The 22061-nt window shown below is 42.0% G+C and overlaps 1 protein-coding gene across 6 annotated transcripts in view; it reads left to right on the forward strand.

The window, feature by feature from the left end:
* PLEKHM3 (pleckstrin homology domain containing M3) overlaps positions 1-22061 on the forward strand; it is a 179034-nt gene that overhangs the window by 99429 nt on the left and 57544 nt on the right. For all 6 annotated transcript variants that reach the window (XR_003610656.2, XR_015767849.1, XM_028112119.2 and 3 more), the window contains exon 6: positions 2877-2940. Coding sequence is in view for 4 of the 6 variants with exons in the window: in XM_028112119.2 (XP_027967920.1) it covers positions 2877-2940 (64 nt within the window). In the remaining 2 variants the exon portion in view is untranslated. The remainder of the gene's footprint in view (positions 1-2876; positions 2941-22061) is intronic.

The following is a 22061-nucleotide window of genomic DNA, read 5'->3' on the forward strand; positions in this document are numbered from 1 at the left end:
ATAAAGGCCATATATGACAAACCGACAACTAACAATGGTGAAAAGCTAAAATCTTTTCCTCTAAGATCAGGCACAAGACAAAGATGCCCACTCTCACCACTTTTATTCAACATAGTATTGGAAGTCCTAGCTACAACAGTCATTTAAGAAAAAGAAATAGAAGGCATCCAAATTGGAGAAGAGTAAATAAAACTGTGACTATTTGCAAATAACATGACACTATATATGGAAACCCCTAAAGACTCCACTAAAAAACTATTTGAACTAATAAATGAATTCAGTACTGTTGCAGGATACAAAATTAATATACAGAAATCTCTTGGATTTTTATACACTAATAAAACTATCAGAAAGAAATGAGGAAAACAATTGCACTTACAACTGCATCAAGGAGAATAAAATATCTAGGAAGAAATTTAACTGAGGAAATGAAAGACCTATACACTGAAAACTGTAAAACACTGATAAAAGAAATTGAAGATGACACAAATAAATGGAAAGACATACCATGGACTGGAAGAATTAATATTGTTAAAATGTCCGTACTATCCAACTCTACTAGCTCTGATCCACAGATTCAGCAGAATCCCTATGAAAATACTAATGGTGTTTTTCACAACATTAGAACAAATAATCCTAAAATTTGTATGGAACTACGAAAGACCCTGAAGAGCCAAAGCAATCTAAACAAGGAAGAAAAAGCTGAAGGTATCACGCCCTGATATCCCACTATCCTACAGAGCTATTGTAATCAGAATACTATGGCAGTGGCACAAAAACAGACACATTAATTAATGGAACAGACTAGAAAAATCCAGAAATAAACCCATGCTTATATGTTCAATTAATGTTCAACAAAGGAGGCAAGAACATACAATGGTGTTGGGAATACTGGACAACTATAAATGGTGTTGGGAAAACTGGACAACTGGACAACTACATGCAAAAGAATGAAACTGGACCATTTTCTTTTATCAAATACAAAATAGATTCAAAATAGAGTAAAGACTTTTAAATTTAAGACCTGAAACCATGGGACTCCTAGAAGGAAACATAGGCAATAGGTTCTTAGACATTGGTCTTAGCAATATTTCTTTGGATCCGTCTCCTCAGGCAAGGGCAACAAAAGCAAAAAAAAAACAACAAAAAAAACCCCAAATGGGACTACATCAGACTAAAAAGCTTTTGCACAGTGAAGAAAACCATCAACAAAATGGAAAGGTAACCTACTGAATGAGAAAATATATTTGCAAATGACATAACTGATAAAGGGTTAATATCCAAAATATATAAAGAACTCACAATTCAGTATAAAAAATAAACCAGTTTTAAAAATAGGCAAAGGATCTGAAGACACTTCTCCAAAGAGGGTCAACAGACACATGAAAAGATGCTCAACATCACTAATCATCAGGGAAATGTAAATCAAAACCACAATGAGATATCACTCACACCTGTCAGAATGGTTAGTATCAAAAAGAAAAGTAAGAGGGGTGCCTAGGTGGCTCAGTTGTGGGTGGCTCAGTCGTTAAGCATCTGCCTTCAGCTCAGGTCATGATCCCAGGATTCTGGGATCGAGCCCCGCATCGGGCTCCCTCTTCCACGGGAAGCCTGCTTCATCCTCTCTCACTCCCCTGCTTGTGTTCCCTCTCTTGCTGTGTCTCTCTCTGTCAAATAAATAAATAAAATCTTAAAAAAAAAAAAAAAAGACAAGAAATGTTGGTGAGGATGTGGGGAAAAGGGAATGTAATTTGCTGTAGTCACCATGGAAAATAGTATGGGGTTCCTCAAAAAATTAAAAATAAAACTAAAAACATACAATCAAGCAACTCCACTTCTGGGTATTTATCCACAGAAAAAAACTAATTTGAGGGCGCCTGGGTGGCTCAGTTGGCTGGGCGACTGTCTTCGGCTCAGGTCATGATCCTGGAGTGCCAGGATCGAATCCCACATTGGGTTCCCTACTCGGCAGAGAGTCTGCTTCTCCCTCTGACCCTCCCCCCTCTCATGCTCTCTCTCTCTCTCTCTCAAATAAATAAATAAAATCTTAAAAAAAAACTAATTTGAAAAGAATATGCACCCTTATATTCATTGCAGCATTATTTACAATAGCCAAGATAGGAAAGCAACCTAAATGTCTATCGGTAGACGAATGGATAAAGAAGAGGTAGTATATACATATAATGGAGTATTACCCAGCCATAAAAAAGAATGAAACTTTGCCATTTGCAACAACATGGATGGACCTAGAGGGTATAATACTAAGTGAAATAAGACAGAGAAAGACAAATACCATATGATTTCACTTATATGTGGAATCTAAAAAAACAAAATAAAACAGAAACAGACTCGTAGATACAGAGAATAATAGGGTGCTTGACAGAGGGGAGTGGCATGGGGTGAGGGATAATAGAGGGGAAGGACATTAAAAGATACAAACTTATAAAATAAGCAGTGATACAGTGTACAGCATAGGGAATGTAGTTAATAATATGCAACAGCTTTGTATGATGATAGATGGTAGAGTTATCATGGTGATCACTTCATAATGTATATAGCTGCTCACTTTGTTGAATGCTTGAAACTAACAGAATATTGTATGTCAACTACACTTCAATTTAAAAAGAAAAAAAACAGAGCATCACTCCTTTTTGTCCTGAAGTAAACTCATTTAGGAATAAAAAAAAAAGGCAAAGATCAAACTTTTACTTCCATCTTAGTATCTGTGTTAAGAAAAGGGATGTTGTTAGATTTCTCAGAGAATGGGAGGGAGGAAGACTGGGAGGAAGACTATCAGTGGAAAGGGGTCTTGAAAGAGACAAAACTTGTTTTGTGGCAGTACCACAGTTCATTTGTGTTTCTGTCCTTGTTTTCAGAATTTTCCCCAGAGAATACCTCCTTCAACAGATCCACCTATATTCCCTCGCTGATCTGCAGCAGGTGAGCGCTCAGAAGGGCCATTTCATTTCTGCTTTCTCACTGGGAAAGTGTCTTAGTTGATTATGATCTAGCACTGAATTCTGCCATCATTGGGGTAATTTCTTCACGAGCCCTGATAATCAATTTCTACTCAGAATGGGGGGAAAACCTTACTATAAAAAGATGCTGCGGGACAATAAGAAATGTTGGCAAGGATATGTTGAGAAACTAGAGCTCTCATACCTTATTGGTGGGAATGTAAAGTGGTACAGCCACTTTGGAAAACAGTTTGGTGCTCCCTCTAAAAGCTAAACAGTTACCATATGAACCAGCAGTTAGATCCTCTCCTGGAATATACCCAAGAGAAGTGTAAACTTGTGTCCACATAAAACTTGTACACAAATGTGCAGAGCAGCATTACTCCTAATAGCCAAAGAGTAGAAGTAACCCACTGTTCATCAACTGATGAACAGATAAACAAAATTTTGTATAACAAGACAATGGAATATTTTTGGCCATAAAAAGGAGCAAAGTACTGATACAAGCTACAACATGAATGAATCTTGAAAACATCATGCCGAAAGAAGCCAGACAAAATATATATTTTATGATTCTGTTAAATGAAATGTCCAAAATAGGCAAACCCAGAGAGACAGAAAATAGATGAGCAGTTACCAGCACCTGGGGAGAGCAAGGGAATGAGGAGTGACTGCTAATGGCCCAGAGTTTCCTTTGGGGCTGATGAAAATGTTCTGGAATTATATGGTGGTGATGGTTGCACAACTCTGAATATACCAAACCCCACTGAATTGTATCTTTAGAAGAGTGCATTTTATGGTATGTGAATTATATCTCAATAAAAAAATTGTACAAGGAAAAAAGATTTAAAAGGCAATGACTCTAGGAAACTCTTTGACTTGTGCTTAAGTCAAACAGTTGGAGGACTTTAAAGTTTAATAAAACATAAGAGAACATACAAGAGTCAAATCATCTTTTAAAACTTCTATTAGTGCTTGTCCTTTTACTGACTGACCAGGTTAGCAACCAAGAAGAAAACCAACATCTTGTCTGTTCAACCCAAAGTTCTGAATATGTTAAGCTTTGGTTAATCAATTAAATCAACAACTCACTCCCTCAGAAGCTTTTAGACACTAAATGAAAGCAGTACTTTCCATATATCTATTCTTTCAAGAATCAAAAAAATGATTGTGACAACTTTCAGAGTATCTCATACTGCTCTGATTCTGTTCTTTTGTTTGTTGTTATTTTCCTCACGGGTCGTTTTGCCCAGGGAAATGAGGTCAGCTTAAAAATTGTTCAGATCCTTCAGTCATTTTGCAAGAATTTAAACTACTCTAAGTGTTGTTTTTTAACTTAAGACTTGCATTTTCTTTGTACACCCTGAGGGAGGAAAATTATTTTAAATGGTAGAAGTGGTTTTAGAACATTTAGTTGGAAACGTCTGAGGGAATGGTAGTGTTTTAATTTTCTCGTGTGCATCAAGTTTAATGTATTTCTCACATCAGCTCCTTCCACTTCTTCAGTCCTGCACACCCTTTACTACATAATCAAGCAGGAATGATCTGCTGGCTGGGGTAGGAAAAGGTATATTTTTAATTACTATTGCCTAGTGGCATGCAAGGAGAAGAATCGATTAAAATACCCATCACGCACTTACCTATTTTCTAGGACTCTACCTGAACATAGTATCTGAGAATCCGCTCGAGAAGTATGTTTAAAGGCATGGATGTAGTCTTGTAAGGGTGGTTTAAAATAGAATGGGTGGGGTCCAAAGTGAGTACTCTTTGAGGAAGCCTTTCAAAAATGAGTTTTGATACCAGATGAAGAGAAAGAATCAGAGAAATTCCATATGCATTTTAGGGTGTCAAAGTAGTGTATCCATTTGGCATGATAAATCCTCCTTTTTAAAGCTTTCCTATGCCTTGCGGGCTTTTATCCCCCCTTGTAATAACCAAACCACGTATGCCGCGCAGCTCACTTAAGTCAGTGACAGCAGTATCCCTGGTGGGCCAGACCATTAGCCTCTGGAGCCCCATAAGCAGCTTAATCAGTTTTCAGCCTCAGTAGTAAAGTGATAGAGGCAGTCAGCAGCTCATCAAACTCCCTGGTGGGGGTGGGGAGATCGGCTAGAGCTCTGTGCATCCAGTTAATACGCAACAGCTCACTCTAACCTGGTTCTTTGTGCCTGGTTTTAAGGTCCCCAAACTTATCATATTTAGAGGAAGTTTAATTCAATTACTTTTCCTGCCTGAGGTGGTTTAAATTGAATTTAGCTTTTGATCTGTCCGCATCTAGGCTATCAGTACTGAAGGGCCCCTCCACCCCATTTTCCCTTGGCTTCTGAGTAAATTTCAGGCATGTTTTCTGAACCTGAACTGTTCTTGTGAATACGTAAGAGAAGGGAACACAAGGGAAAAAACATATACTATTGCTCTGTGACAGAGTGTGTCCGTGACAGCAGGCAATCCAACCTAACTGATGGAGCCAGTGGCCAGCCCCATGTTGTCCTGTACCATTTTGGCCTATCTGGCTACTTGGTTGTCCGGTTTCATGTCAGCCTCAGTAGTTTTAGAGTAAGTTATTTCCCCCCATTTCATTACCCTTCACACTCCTAAAATAAAGGTCTCCATAAAAGCAGATTACATAAAATAACTATAGAAAAGTGAATTTCAGTTTATTAATTTTGCAGGGGAGTAGAAGATAAGCTAATGCAAGTAACCGAAGAGTTAGAGAGTTTGAATAATGATAATATAAATATCCTTTCTAATGACATTGATTGCTTTCTACAAATTCCGCTTAAGTGAATTTGATTTTTCCCATTAGCATGTGTTTAAAAAAAAATGGACATTTTCCTCTCCAAAAATCAAAAAAGGTGAGAATACACATTGGTAAAAGGGGACTTATAATTTAAGTATATATAATCTTAAAATAATGTAGTACACAAAACACTAATACCTAAGATAAAGATGTTAGAAGAAGTCTGATACCAAGAAAATTGCTCCCTTCTTCTATCTCTGTTTTCATTTTTATAAGTAACAATCCCAAAGTTTAGGAGATAGGCTCAATTCAACAATTTGGCCAAAGATTTCAAGCTACCTTAATGCTTCTGATGTAACGACCATTTTCTCCCCACTTCTCATTATTTGAATTTACTGGCCTCTTTGCAGGTGTTCTCCTTTGCTCCTGTACACTTGGATGTGAGGAAACAAATAGCAGGACGGACACTGCTTAGCAAAAGGAACTCCCTCCAGTTGTTCTGGGACCTGTAGTTGCCTGCCCACTAGCCAATGAGTGCCAGTTATTGACAAAATTTGTAGCTGATGCTGGTGCTGAGTCCCTAATTGTCTGTTTATTTCACCAGTCATTAAGTTGCTCACTGGGTTTTACTAGCACCTCATAAAGGTAGTAGTTGAACAACACAGTCATTACCTATTATCAGCTGGCAGCATTATAACATGTAACACTTAAGATAGAACCAAGTACTCCTCCTGCCTTGTAGCAGGTCCAAGGAAGGTAAAAGATGGGAGCAGAGACTCTCCAAATCCTAGGAGCTCCGAGGGGCACTGACTTGAGCCTGTCATTTCTTCAGTTTAGAATTTCAGGTGAATTTCTGGTCAGCATAGTAGAACTTACTATGCTGTTAGAAAAACTTACCCAATCCATGCTCTTTGAATGTGAATCTAACATAATATACAGCTGATTTTTTACAAAATAAAATCATATAAGCAGAAACTTTCTGGAGGTGTGAATGCAGTGTTTTGTTTTTTAACTGACAGAGCAGTTCTTTCTAAAGGATTTGGCAGACAAGGACTAAGCATCTGTGAATGAATGGACAGTACTGAGGCATGTTTGAATGGGGAAACGGAGGCACTGCTTTTTAAAACCTTTCTCCTCCTTTGATACTTCAAGAGGGGGAAGTAGAATAGAATTCGTGTCTTGTTATTTTCTGTCTATCCAGCATTGTCACAAATCCATGGGAAGGCTTTAAGATAGGAATACAATAAAAAGATAAGCCCCGACAGTAGGAACAATACCATAACTCTAAATGCATTAGCTTTCTGTATTAGCTCTCTTCTTTTCCTGCAAAGTATGTGACAAACCATCTCCTTATTTACATCGCTGATGAGAAAATTCCACACTGTACCAGTAGAATACCTTAGCATATGTAAGTTAATGTTCAAGAGATCATAGTTGCTCTTAAGGAGCAAATCGGAACCCTGGTTTAATAGCTCATTCCTCAGACTGTGTAAGTGATAGGAGAATTGTTCTCAAGTTCCTTCTACTTACTGAAAGGAAAGGCCAGATTTAAATTCTAAGTTTTGGCTACCTGTGCTTTTGTGACAAAACCTGAAATGTGTATTAATGACTAAATCTTCTGGTGTTACTCACCTTTGGGGCATATGTTAGCTAAGCACTGAAAGATTCCATTTGTACGTGATTCATGAGAAAGGATACTGGATGATCCCATGGGTGAGGCAGCTGCTTAGAGTAGCCCCTCCTAGCCACCCCCTCCACCGCCTACCACCTACCTCCCAACATACACACCCATCTTGTGGGACAATCACCTCCCCTGGGCCCTAAATTTCCAAACTAGACCCTACCTTCAGTTTAAGGCAATTTAGATTCCAGGGAATACAAAACATTACCTGAGAAGAATAAATTATTTTGGCACAAATTCTTTTGTCTTCTTAATAAGTTAAAAGCACAGGATGGTATTCAGGGGAGATGTATTTCAACAGACATGATGATGAAAGAAGATGGAACAGTCTGGAACTTGGAGTACTTACTAACGAGATGTGAAGTGGGAAGGATGCCAGTAGAGGAGGGCCCATAGCACTCAAAAGCCATGAAGAGAGAGAGGAGTAAATCAAATGCGTACTGCCTTTCTAGAGTTGCCTAGAATGGTCTGAACTGCTTTTGTTCTATGCTAAAGCAGTAAACATGCTAAGCAACTGGGCATGTAAATATTCGATGTATCGACGGATGGAAGGATGGATGAATACATACACTGTCCCAAACTTATTAACACTCTCTCTTCCCAAAGAAAAACAAACTAATTTAATGTTAGCCCCTAAACATTAGAAATGCTATTCTGTAAAACAACAATGCATAGAATTCTAAAACCAAATTAAAAATCTACACTTGTTATATATTGGGATAAGCGCAAGTTGTTCATTGTCGCAAACTTTCTGAACACTAAACATTCCTGAACAGCTAGCCAACTTTTCAGTTAACTTTTTCACTAGTCCCCCACACCCTTAGGACTTAGAATTGTCATCTCTGTGACCTAAACATTTATCAAAATGGGTGCCGGAAAAAACAACACAAATGGTGATCCTACCATGAAGATTATCTAGCTAGTTTTCTAGCTAGTGAATACAGTCACCAAAAGGCAATGTTTAAGACATTTAAGGCCACTTTTTAAAAACAGACTTTGCTGAATTCTTCTTTGAGGAAGTATGTGAGTAATTTTGCATGGCCCTGCCCCCGAAGCAAACAATCAGAGAAAGTTATTCTCTGTGGGTGCTATTCACAGAGTCAGCACACAAAGGCCGAGCCTAAGTGGGCACCCAGCACAGCTGCCCTTTCACCGAAGAAGCAACAGGTGATGACCTTTATTCACATGAGGCTGACATCTTTGAATCCACAGTCCACAAGAACACAGCGCCTCGGTGCCCACAACCAAGTCACCAGTCTCCAAGCCTCAGCAGCCTGAGGAACTTGTATTCATAGCCTCTCAGCACCCCTGATCCTGTGCCATTGTCCACCCAGGCATTAGCGGGCAGGGCAACTAATTAGGAGCATTCGGATTTAACAAGCAGAAAAACAAAGTGTGACAGCTTGCCTGTGTTGTTCCATGGCCAGGACCTGTGTCCGCCGCAGCCGTCACTGCCTTCAGAAACTTCTGAGGTAATCTGAGGCAAGATAGGAGTGAGGCCTCCATTAAAACATCCCTAAATCTCTGTTAGCTATTTTAGCCAGAGTTGTTCTAATCAATGAGTTAGACAAGAGGACCATAAATTACTGAGTGGGGGCACAAATCATGCCTTTTAAATAAGCAGATTTTTTTCAAAAGTGAGTGTGTTTCAAGGGTAAAGGGAAGGAATTGAAGGTTATTCTCTGAAGAATTGGCAGGCTAGCACCAGAGCAAATGGAAAGTCACGGTTTCTCAGGAGAGTTGTATCTTGAGTAGGTGCAGAATAGTTCAGGCCTCATGCTGTCTTCCAGGGGGCTTCAGATCCTGGGGGAAGGGAAGTGACTACTAGTGCGAAGTGCCTGGGCTGGAACCTGGGTCTTTGCTCTCCTCGGCAGGAGGCCTTCAGGCTTTGGAGTCTTGACTACTGGTATTTTGGTGTTTTGGTGAGGGGGCCAGTTAGCTGAGTGGGTGAAAGCAGGTGATTGACAAGGTGGTGGTACAGATTGTTCTATATGCAAGCTGGTTAGCCTTTCTTTGCTCAGAGAACACTTTGTCTGTCTGCAGACCCAGGCACCACACCCAGCTCCGTCCACACAGCTGATCCACAGACACAGTAAAGGATTGGGGAAGGTGGGCAGGGCGAGGACTGTGGCAGAAACTGTGGGTAGCTAAGGGCAATGTATTGCTCTTCTTGGGAATCCAGGCCGGAAAGAGGACCGTGTGTTGTAAGTGCTGGAAGGGGAGAGCCTAATCCTCCAGCTGAGAAAGAGCTTGGTTGAGATAAGGATTTCAGAAGTCATATGGGAGCCCCTCAAGCGTAAACACCATGATAATAGATGAGGTAGCAGCACGGAACTGGATGGTGCTCAGTCAGTGCTGAAATCACTTTCCTGGAATCCAGTTTCCTGGCCCTGCTTCTGCTTTGGCTTCCAACCATCTGGGTTTTTTGGTTGTTGTTCATTTGGAGTTTGTATTGTTGTTGTTTCCCATTTATAAAAACGCAGCTAGAATACTGACGAGGCGAGGGTCTACTTTCAAAGACATTTTACTTAAAGACATAGAGTAAGTTTAGTGTCGATCTTACTGTTGATGGAATTAGACTGTGCCTACCTAGCCCCTCAGCCTGCCACTTCACACACAAATGTTGTTAGTCACTAGGAACAGGCAAGAATGGATTGGCATCAAAACTAAGCTGTCACATGGTCAGAGAAATAACTGCCACAGTGGTGGTTGCTTAGTGGGGCATAGGTCTGTGCATTAGCTATCTATTGCTATATAACAAATTAGCCCAAAACTTAGTAACCCAAAACAAAAGTAAACCCTTTTCTCCCATGGTTTCTGTGGGTCAGGAATTTGGGAGCAGTTCAATTGGGCATTTCGGGCTCGGACTCTGTTAGGAGGTTGTAGTCCAGATGTTGTTTGGAACTCTAGTCATTGGAAGAAGCCCTAACTGGGGCTGGAGGATCTGCTTCCAAGGTGGGTTACTTCCACAGCGGCCAAAAGTTGGTGCTGGTCATTGGTGGGAGGCCTCTGCTCTTCCTCACCTGGGCCTTGCCACAGGCTGCCTCATGAGCTGTCTGAGCCAGTGAAAGCCAGGCAAAGTGATCCTTTGTAGGTCTTGGCCTCGCAGATCAGAGAGCCATCACTTCTGCCCCATTCTATACATTTTTTTGAAATAAGTTATAGTTTGCAAAGCAACAGCATCTCCCATCCCACATGCCCTCCTTGCATTATGACTATGACGTTCCTTCCATCGGGAGGTGGGGTCTGTGTTTCCTTTCCCTGAATTTGGCTGGGCTGGTAACCATGGAAGTGATGCTAGGATGCTAGGTGGCTTCTCCCAAGGCTAGTTCATAAAAGGTGATACAGCTTCAACCTGGCTGTTCACGCTTGGAAGTGGCCACCATGTTGTAAGGAAGCCCAAACCAGCCCATGCACAGAGACCACAAGGAGAGGCCACAGGTCGTCATTCTAGCTGACCACCATCATCAACCACTAGGCATGGAGTGAAGATACTTTCAAAGGATTTCCACCTTTAGTTGAAAGTCTCCTCCACAGAGGCAACAGATACGGAGCAGAGAAAAGCCATCTCCACTACATCTCGCCTGAATTTCTGACCCACAGAATCTAAGAATAAAATGGTGGTTTTACACCACTAGGTTTGGAGTATTTTGTTTTGCAGCAGTGGTCACTGGAACACCAGTAACTCAACTCTTAGAAGGCTTCCTAGAGGCTGTGATCTGACTTGAAATGTGAGGGCCTGTAGGCAGAAGCCAGATGCAAGGGAATGGGAAGAAAACTTTCAGGCCTTGGTAGTTTCAAACCCATCAATGACCCAATCTACAGTATTTCCGTCATGAAGGAAAGCAGGAAAGTCTTCATTACTGACTTTGACGTTTCTGAAGAACATTCTGTCTGCATGCTTCAGGGTTATTTTGATAAATTGTCTCAACAAACATTCATGGAATGAGTATGATGGAATCACTTTACTTTCCTCAGAAATGAATGTGATAAAAAATCTGTGAAAGAGTCTCCAGGCTAGAGCTCCACAGTGTGTGGAGTTTATAATTTTTCTCTCCCACCTGTGCTCCTGAAACATGAGCCAAATTCTCAGTCACCAAACCCTTGACTGGGTGCCTCCTCCCTATTCATTCATTCATTCATTCATTCATTCAGATGTTGATTAAGTACACACTATGTGCCCATAGCTGTGCTGGCCCTGAAGTTGAGGGAGCTCATTTTCTCAGAAAAGGACTAGTGATTCTTACTGGTTATAGTCAAACTCCTGTACTTTGTCTTGTGCCAAGAACTTCTGATAGAGGCTGTGCTCAACCTAATGAGCAGTATTTTACCCCTTGATGCCTCCCTCATGCCAGCCACTCTACCACATTTGTAGTTTGGTCCTCAAGGGACCAGAGGGATCACGAGAAGGCTGTCTAGCCAGGTGTCGAAGGCTAAGGAGGTTTCTAGCATTTTCACAAAGTTCACTCACCTGAGGTTGCTCCAGAGATGGAGCAGGATGGCAACTCACAAGACAGCTTTAGCACACCTGTCTTTGATGAAACTATTGACTGCATGTGATGGTGGCCTGCACTGTGATCCACGTTGGAAACTTGTTGCTTTTCAGTAATATTGCCCCCCATCTTTCTGAGAAAAAATTAGAAGGCTGACTGGCACAGCCTTTCTTATTGTTTGTTTTTAAATTTCTGGCTAAATCCTAGTGAACCATCAACACTTGTGCTCCTGGAATTTTAAACAAGATGAAATCATTTGTGACAGCAGGGAAGATCTTTACAGCCCAACAAATTAAGGAGAGGTATAGGGAGCATCATGAATCACTCAGAAAGCTGCTGAAGCATTAATAAGCCCAGACTTCTGTTAGCTATTGAGCAGGTTTCTTGTCACTCAGAAATTCACTTCTTTCCCGAGAGCCAGTCATTCATTCATCTATCTGTACGAGAAGCAAGTGGTAAATGGTGTATGATGTACCACGAACTTACTGTGCCAGGTCTGTGGACAGGATCGGAAAGGCACAGCACCTGCCCTCTAAGAACATTCTCTCCCAGTTCTGTACTGGTATGCCAAGCACATCGCAGGGGCAGCCTAACCATTTCATTCTGCATTTAAAGGAGACCGATATGGCTTTAGAACAAAGTTTCCGCAGGGGCCAGGCAAGTGGCATCCGTGCCCGAGGCAGGCCCAAGTGGAGCCTTCAGGTCATGATGAGAAACCAGAGAGCGTCCCCCTCTGAAGGGGACAGCTGTTTTTCAGTAGGGGAGTTGTCATCTCTTCCCATTTTCCAAGAGAAGCCGGAAATCCGTATTTTTATGTGAAATTTCTCAATATTTAAACACTCTGCAGGCCAAACAAAACATAGCCACTGGTTTTGACCTCTGCTTTATAATAGAGAATGCCTGCTTTTGTTCCGTCAAAACTAATGAATGCTCAATTACAAGAAGGAATTTGGAGGTTGGTGTTAGATTGTGCTCCTCAAAAGGCTCCGGACCCCATCCTAAACCCTTGAGATACTAATTGACAGACTTGCACAGGCTGACAGCTGGGCTCTGAAAGTAGACACACACAGAGAAATAGGCGAGCTATTCCAGGTCACTTTGCAAGGTCAGGGCAGCAATGCAAACATTAGGAAGGTCACGTGGCAGCAAGGAAGCCCTCCATTTCCTCGAGCTGTTGGTTAATAAATCATATTCAGAAGATATCACCAGATTCCCTGTCTCTGGCACTGCTTTGTGAGGTGGAAAATTAAATAGAAATCAAAATAAAGATGGCTGTCAGGAGCTTTTAGGAGACCAGCAGGCCAGTGTGAGGCCAACCTAGGATGAAGTTTCTGCCTGGAACAAAGGTCTCCAAAAGGGTGATGATACCTGATGCTGGGCATTGCAGAGGGACTAGATGGTACAGGGTGATTTACTTGGAGCCTGGCTGCCCACATTCAAATGCCAGCTCACTCCAGACTCCACTAGGTGACCTTGGTCAAGTCCCTTCTCTTCATAACTCACGAAACACTTAATCTCCGAAGTCGGGGATAATAATAGTACCTTCCTCAGAAGTTGCTGTGAGGCTTAGAGGAGTGAAGACGTGTAAGGCTGTTAGAACGCTGTTTGACACACGGAGCTTAGGAGCTACCAGCTTCACTAGTGGTACAACTACTGGCGTTAGCGTTGGCTAGGAGATGGGGACCTTTTGTAAATGGCTCCCTGTGGCTTTCTCGAGCAGCAGCAAGACACTGCATCTGTGGACACCAGACGGCAGCCTCCACACAGAAGTCACGTTTGCTCTACCTGTTTAGCCTCTCACCAGCACCTTGATAGGGAAAGCCGAGAAACCCTGGGTGGGCTTCCTCCTGCCTCCAGGGTGGTCCTAGACCAGACCTCCCCAGTGGCCCCACAGGGGAACTGCTCTTCCAGAGCCTCCCACCCTACCCTCTTCCTGGCAGTGAGACCTCCCTAGAGGGCTGGGCTAGATATTACAAGTCAGAATCACATGCTGGCCTCCTGGCCTCACCATCTTTCTTTGGTCTTGCTAAGAGGCCTTCAGCACATGAACCAACCAGAAGCTGAGTTTTGGCTTCCCCAAAAAAGGTAGGCACCTTCAGCACCTGTCTCTTGGAAGAATGCGTGCCCTTTTGGTGGGCTGTACACAGATCATCTTTTCAGTTTTAGCAAAAAGCATTCTTTAAGTTTTGTAGAATCATAGAGTGTACATTTTTTGAGCTTAAAAAAATGGAGTCCACACTGTTTCTGTAGCTATAGAAGGGTGGAGCTTACCAGACTGAGCTGTTGGCAGAAACAAAGAGAACCCATGTTTCCTTCCCACCTGCAATTATAGTTTTACTAGCTTGTAAAGCACACGTAGAATTTGCAGTACATTCTTCCTTTGCAGTCCGGGGAGAGGCCCTGCTGTGAGTGTAATTGGCTTTCTAGCTTCCTTTAACGTGCAGGTGGAAGGGAGCCGGACTGAAGGACCTTTACTCTTAGAATTAACTGATGCTGAATTGTGTTTAAATTCCACGCATCTCCCTGAATGCATGTGTTCCATTAAATCTTAGGAGGGGAAACACGGCTTACCTCTAAAAATATCCCCATCCCTGTCCCTTCTTACAGCTTTACAAAACCTGAGTTGTTTTTTTTAAAATGGATTTTTAACCCCTGAAGGGATTATTTTCAACCCTGTTAACCCGTGTGTTAAAGATATAGGGCATCTTCAAATGACAATTTCACACATTACATCCAACTTGGACCACTTTTTTACTCCAGCTTTGGCTTTGTACAAATCTGTTCCCAAGAGAATCTCAGACTCTTTACTACTTTATTTCTAGAGCCCTAGGTTTCCTTATTTGTGGAGTGAAAGGTTGAATTAAACAATTTTTACAGCCCCTCCCAGCTCTAGGACCCTGGTTCCATGATCCTTGAGGAGCAATTAAACTGTAGAAGCCACTCTACTTTTACCTATGTGCTTTCTGGGACTTCCTTGTCAGTTTTCATAACTGGGCTCTGGGCATAGCAAGAAACCTGGAATGAAAGCTAGACACCCACTCCTTCAGTTCCAAGGGACAAATGTCAAGATTTCCATTTGCCAAAGATCAACTGATGTTTTGACTTTTTGTCCTTAAATAGCAGTTTTAAGCATTTTCACAAATAGGATCTGAAGGACAGTGCACAAGTCAAATATACTACTTTTATATAGCCCTTAAAGACAGATTAATCTCATAATACCTTACAATCTCATGGCAGTTAGAATAGTGCTCAGCACACAAAAGTTGGCTAATAAAAATGTGCGGAAGGTGATATGACATTTAGTGAGTTTGCTCCTAAAATGGGCGGCATCAATCAGGTTATTTGGTGAACTAGGAGCTGGCGTTTGTCAGGGCTAAAAGCAGAGTCAGGTAAAGGACAATAAAAGAATGGGGCATCCTAAGGGAAGGCTTAGACCTGAAGAACAAGGGAATCTGGGCAAGGATGTTGTTGAATGTATTCTGGGCTGGAGCAGAGGTCAAGGGTGCGGAGAGAAAGTCTAGCAATCCCAGGTAGTAAAACTACTGATTGGAGTTTCATCTTTTTCTCCTTTCTCTGCCTGCTGCCAGCTGGGGGCAGGGACTGATCATCTGACAGACAGAAGGAACGAGAAAGGGCCAGCACTTTGAGTCCGCTTGCTTCATCCCAGAGTTGTTGAGGCACAGCCTCCCTGAGGGCAAGGGGCCTCTCATATTCACAGTACTTAGTCAAGGAGGGAGGAGAGAGGGATATTCAGGAAACCTATGACCCAGGGTGACCGTAGCTCATCCTTTACCAAGTCACATAATATCTCTGGTGCTTAAAGTCTTTATAAGATGAGAACAATGTACTGATTAATCATAGCTATTTTTTATTACATGTTCAAAAAATGTGACTTTTATTATAGAGTGCTTACTTTAGGTCAGACTGTGTTCTAAATCTACATGGATTATCTCATTTAATCCCAATAGCCCTCTGAGATAGGTTCTATTATTATGCACCTTTTACACAGGAGGGGAACTTGCCTAAAGTCATCTAGCTAAAGTGGAGGAGCTGAAATTCAAAAAACCAGCTGCCCTGTTCTAGCACATGTCCTCTTTTGTTTCAGTTCCGTATGAGAGTTTTCAGACTTATCAAAGAATAACACATATGACCAGCTGTTGATTACCCCCACAGTTGAAGGATTCCCTTCTCCAAATGGGCACACACTCTGAACCACTACATTGTACTGTTTCCCGCCAGCGCTAACATTATTTCAAGAGGCATCCTGGTACCAAACCCACCTGGCAGCAAGGCCAAGCCCTACCATTGCTGAAGCTCCACCAAGTCTTACCACTGGGTAGGAGAGAATAATAGAAGGCAAAGAGGGGAACAGAACTATGTAAATGCACCCATTACTAGCCTCAGAGTACCAGCACCACATATGTAAAAATTCCAGTGCCCACGTGTAGATGATACGATCATAGTGGTCAGGCCCAGCTTCCTGCCCAGATTCCCCCAAGTAGTCCACAGCCCCTAAAATTTCTACAGGTCAGTTTTGTTTTTTGTTTTTTAAGATTTTATTTATTTGACAGAGAGAGACAGCGAGAGAGGGAACACAAGCAGGGGGAGTGGGAGAGGGAGAAGCAGGCTTCCTGCTGAGCAGGGAACCTGATGCAGGGCTCCATCCCAGGACCCTGGGATCATGACCTGAGCCAAAGGCAGACCCCTAACAACTGAACCACCCAGGTGCCCCTACAGGTCGGTTTTAATAGCTGCCACGGTGGTCAAAATATTTTCATTTTTTCCAACCCAGTGACCAGTAGTCGTCAAAAACAGCAAAATTCTAGAACAAAGAACTGGATAACACACAGGATATATTAAAGTCCCATGCTAATTCCATATGGACTTATGATACTATGAATTTGCTTTTTGTTTTGTTTTGGTTTTTGTTTGGACTTAGTATATTCTGTATTCATAGCTATGGCTGACCTATGTCAGTGTGTTTATATATTTATAGCTAGTCTGCTTCCAAAAAGGACTTCTGTGGTAGAGCTGCTTTTTCTCTTTGTGTGTGTGCACGCGCGCATGCGTTCATAACTAGCTAATTTTAATTCCCATCCGTTGCCTTTGGCTTAAATCATTGGCATGTGCCCTTATCAAAGATGATTCTTTGCTGCTCAGGATCCTGTGTGCCTGGAGTTCTGCTAGCATCCCTCCCATAGAACGTGGTTAGAAAATCTAACTCTTCTAGAATTGCCTTCAGCCTAAAGGTTCCTTTCAGCTCCTGGAAGAATAGAGAACAAAAATCTGATGCAGCTGATGTTTTAGGTGTGTATATAATTTGCCAAATTGTTGACCACTCAGCTCTTAGTCAGTGGTCACAAAAGGAATTAGAAACCGTCCCCTGCTACCCCACAACCCAAAGAAGGAAGGGTGTTACTTGGCTTTGGCACAGAAGCCTGCTAGCACACACTGTCAGACAGCAACACGGTGGTGCATTTTGGCCACAAAAGGCTTTGGGGTGGCGGAAAGGGCCAAAATAGTTGTGGCATAAGTTGGCCAAGATATTAAGCAGACCTGAGTTTAATTTGACATAAAGATAACAACTCTTTTTGTGTTTTCCAACTGGCTGCTGCTTTCTCTGTCTCCGTGGGACTGAAGATTTCAGCCAGGAGCTAGTTCATAAGGGCATTCAAGTCCTTTCAAAGTGAGACATGTAATGGGCTTTACACAGGCTTTCACGTTGGGCTGGACAAGATGGAGTGAGGATAAAAAGGCACATGGGGATCTGGGAGAAGCTGAAAATGGATCTTGAGGCTTGAATTCCTTCTATGAGTTTGCTTAAACCACATTGCCTGAGCTTAGAATAGAGAGGCAGGCAGTCTGGCTCCTTGGGATAAGGAAAGATTTGGAACCCAGCTACTGTGAGGTCTTGGCCCCTACTGTGTATTCTGGCTTGTTTTGTTAGCACGAGCAAGTTATTCTCGTTTCTTGCCTCTGGGGTTTTCTTCAGCACATTTATAAGCTGTGAGTCTCCACCCCACTGATGGGGTGGGCAGAATGGGATAATGAAAGGGGTGGAGAGACAAGTTGCTTCAGCTGCTTAGGATGAGGAAGGCAAAGAAACTTAAGACCTTGGAGCTAGCTTCTGAATCCATCGAGGGCGGGGAGGGTGGGGGCACCACACGGACTGAAGTCATCTCTTCCGAAGGTACTAATGCGGCCCCGCTATGCTAGTTAGGAAAACCAACGAATTGTCTGAATTGCAATTTTATTACTGATGAAATGGTTAACAGTGGAGGAGAAGCTGCAGAATTCTGAAAATAATCAATGAAATGTAACCAATCAAAAGGGATTATGAGCTATACCTAAAGAGCTATACCTAAAAATGGTAAATGTTACATATATTTACCACAATAAAAAAGAATACCAGCATCTTAGCTGTACCCCTTACCTGCTGTGTGACCTTGAGCAAATAACTTAAACTTGGTATGCCTCAGTTTCCTTATTTGTCAAGTGGGGATTATTAAAGTATTTACCTCATAAGATTGTGAGGTTAAGGGAGTCACAAATACGTCAAGTACTGAGGAATGGCTGGCTGATAGTGAATACTCCGGGAGTGCTGTTGTTAAAAGTCCCTCACAGTCATTAACAAAGTTTGGGGGCGCCTGGGTGGCTCAGTTGTTAAGTGTCTGCCTTCAGCTCAGGTCATGATCCCAGGGTCCTGGGATCGAGCCCCACATCGGGCTCCCTGCTTCTCCCTCTCCCACTCCCCCTGCTTGTGTTCCCTCTCTCACTGTCTCTCTCTCTGTCAAATAAATAAATAAAATCTTAAAAAAAACAAAGTTCAGTTGATTTCCATACTGTAATGAGGCTTTATCATGCACCCTGTGACCAGGGGTGCTTTCTTTCTCTGTTTTATTCTGACAATTAAAGTTACCCATGAATAGCAAGAACACTGCAACAGACATTAGAAACTGAAATGATACAAGGAGGATTCCCTGCCTGGACAATTTGATGTATATTTCACATCCTCTTTCCACCACTACCACCAATCTTTTCTAGTTTAGATGGCCCCAATTTCTCCATCTCTGACATGGATAATAATTTACCTTCCATGGCCGATAAGGGAGCCAATAAAAAGTACATATATTGAACTTTTGTTGAAGTATGTGAGCAAATTAAGTGTAATAAAAAATGCCTTTTCAAATGGCCCAGCAGAAATCACTAATACTGGCACTTTAAAAAATACATTTAAAATAGTAGTTGAGGGCGCCTGGGTGGCTCAGTCGGTTAAGTGTCTGCCTTCGACTCAGGTCATGATCTCAGGGTCCTGGGATTGAGCCTCATATCAGGCTCCTTGCTCGCTTCTCCCTCTTCCTCTGCCCCTTCCCCCTGCTGCGCGTGCGCGTGTGCATGCACGCACACTCTCTCCACCCCCCTCAAATGGATGAATGAAATCTTTAAAAATAAAATAAAATAGTAGTTGGGGAGCACCTGAGTGGCGCAGTCAGTTAAGCGTCCAACTCTTGATTTCAGCCCAGGTTGTGATCCCAAGAGATTGAACCCTGCATTGGGTTCATGAGCTGGGCGTGGAACCTGCTTAAGAGTCTCTCTCTCCCTCTGCCTCTCTCCCTCTCTCTAAAAATAAAAAAATCAAATAGTTGATTTATTAGTAACCATAGCTTTATAATATTGTTTCTTTAAAAGTGTAAGTGATAATAGCCAACAGAAGCATCAAAAAAGACAACATGTAGCCATCATGATATAGAGATAAAACTAAAAATATCAGGGTTTGGTGGGGTGATACTGCCAGTATCCCATAGCACTTAAGAATGATAGCCTTTTCTACTATCAGGTCTTATAGCATATTCTTGGTAGTAAATTACTTTGTATGTAAGTATGTACAAATATATATATTATACATGGTCATGTGTTTAAGGAAATGGTCTCCTTTCCATAATTTGAAAATTCCTGGTAACTCCATTTCATTAACACACATTCTCATGTGGTGTTAACTACCTACTTCCTAAGATGCCCTATAATTTATTCTGCTGGCATTACCTTGTGACAGAATTATGATTACTACAGCTAGCTTGGAATTCTTAAAAAAATGAATGAAAAACACAGAAGAAAAATTAATAACCTGTGAATGGGGAAGGGCTGGGGTGGCAGGAGCAAAGGAGGAAGGCAGCTTGGCCCAGGAATGGCCCAGGAATGGCACTGGAAAGGGGGAGAAGAAAGGGAGCTGGCTGCTTCAAGACGTGTTATTTTTACTGCGGCTTCTTGCTCCTCTCCACCCCCACCTCTTCCAGTCTGAGCTTTGAATACGGTTGAATTTTCACCACAGAACTTGGCTAGGTCTCCTCAGGGACTTTCTCTTTCCCATCTTTCCATAAATTATAGGTTTGCACATGAGAACAGAACAGATGATTCCCATTATCTTTTGGGTTGGGTTAGGATTTTTTTTTTTTTTTAACCTGCCCACTCTTAAATGTGTATCCTAGTTCAGGGAGGTGGAGCTTTTGTTAACATAGTGGCATATCCACCAACGAATTGGTCTACTCCTCCTTAATAGTATGATTTTAACCTGGTTTCCTTGACCAGTACGATTGCAATCATTTTCCTTGGCCTTTAAATACTCACAGGAAGTCATTGCCCCAAAAGAGCCGGGCCTTGCCTGAGTTGTTCACCAGTATCCCCAGCACTTGAACCCCACCTGCCATACTGCAGACTCTGCATGAATGTCTGTGGAAATTTTGCTCCTTATTTTGGTAGTAAAGTGACATTTCTAGGACACTATTATACTTTCATAAATGACCCATTCAGATCATTGTAATCAAATAGATCCAAAAGTGTTAATTTACCCCAGAACATAGAGATCATCTATAGATAAGGTGTAGAACTCACTAAAAGCTATAGAGCCACTGCTAATGGTTAAGGTTTATTGAGCTCCAACCCTGGGCACTCTTTAAGACAGGGAGGGAGGGAGGGAGGAAGGAAGGGAGGGAGGAAGGAAGGAAAAAAAAGGAAAGATTTTATTTTTAAGTAATCTCCACACTCAGTGTGGGGCTTGAACCCACAACTCCAAGATCAAGAGTTGCATGCTCTACCAACTGAGCCAGCCAGGCACCCCTGGGCACTCTTTTCGATTAAATACCCGGACCAGATGCAAACTCAGTAAAGGAAGGTGAAAGGAATTTACTGTATTGCATCTGAGTTTATTCTGCTCTTCATGGTCTCCCCTGAAGTACTCAATCTAAGCTTTCTAAAAGGAGTAGGTCCTAGGGAAAAGGTGTAAAGGAAAATTAGAAGATGTGACTTCATTCCACTTCCAGCATCTGGAACATTCTATTGCTTACAGACATAATAAAAGTAGAGTGAAGGAATTTACAAAAACTGTCCTTGGCAGTGTGGGAAGAAGAGAAGGGGGAAAGGACAGATAACATTTTTAAGAAAGAATAGTTAGTGTTTGATGCAGAATTCAGTAGAAAAGCTGAGTGACCTTCCTGAAAAAGCAGAGCAAATGAGGATGAGGACTTGGCCTGATCAGAAGAAACTAGCAATCCAGAGGTCTGTAGAGAAAAGGGAGGCAACTTACAAATGGGAGAGGATGACAGCAAAAGGGAAAAGCTGAAGTGTTCAACTTGGGACACTGGAGGAAGAAAACAGCCAGAACTGAATGGAGAGGAGGAAGAGGCAGTAAAGGTGTTATCAAGAGGCAGGTTCTAGAGATGGAATAAACGGTCCCTCCCCGTGAAATGGACAGGGACTGAAAACAGGTATTTTTAAGATACAGATCCTTCTGAACGAGGCCACCATCAAGGTAGACCCAACAGAGGGTCTGGAGATTGCTATAAATTTCCAAATGGCCTTATCTTGGAGTCTACCAAACTCATCGTGTACTTGTCCACTATCTCTTGCCCTACCTAACCTTGACCATGACCTACTAAATTAATACCCTCTCTTTCTACTTGACTGCCCTGGCAGCGCTGTTGTTCCCTCTGTACTAAATATAGTTCCAGGGACAAAAGGGATGAAACACATGAAAGGCAACAGCTTAGGATATGTTAATATATGTCTTTCTTGTTCAGGACCAACTAATCCATCTCAGGAGCCCCCTAGAACGACTGGTTTTTGATGTTAGCTTATTTATTTGATGATTTAGTGATGAGTAAGTCCTCCCTCACTATATTTTGCAATACGAATTA

Source organism: Eumetopias jubatus, unplaced genomic scaffold, assembly GCF_037043125.1.
Source record: "Eumetopias jubatus isolate StellerSeaLion01/CBP00866 unplaced genomic scaffold, mEumJub1_p1.0 scaffold_3, whole genome shotgun sequence".
Classification (NCBI taxonomy): Eukaryota; Metazoa; Chordata; class Mammalia; order Carnivora; family Otariidae; genus Eumetopias; species Eumetopias jubatus.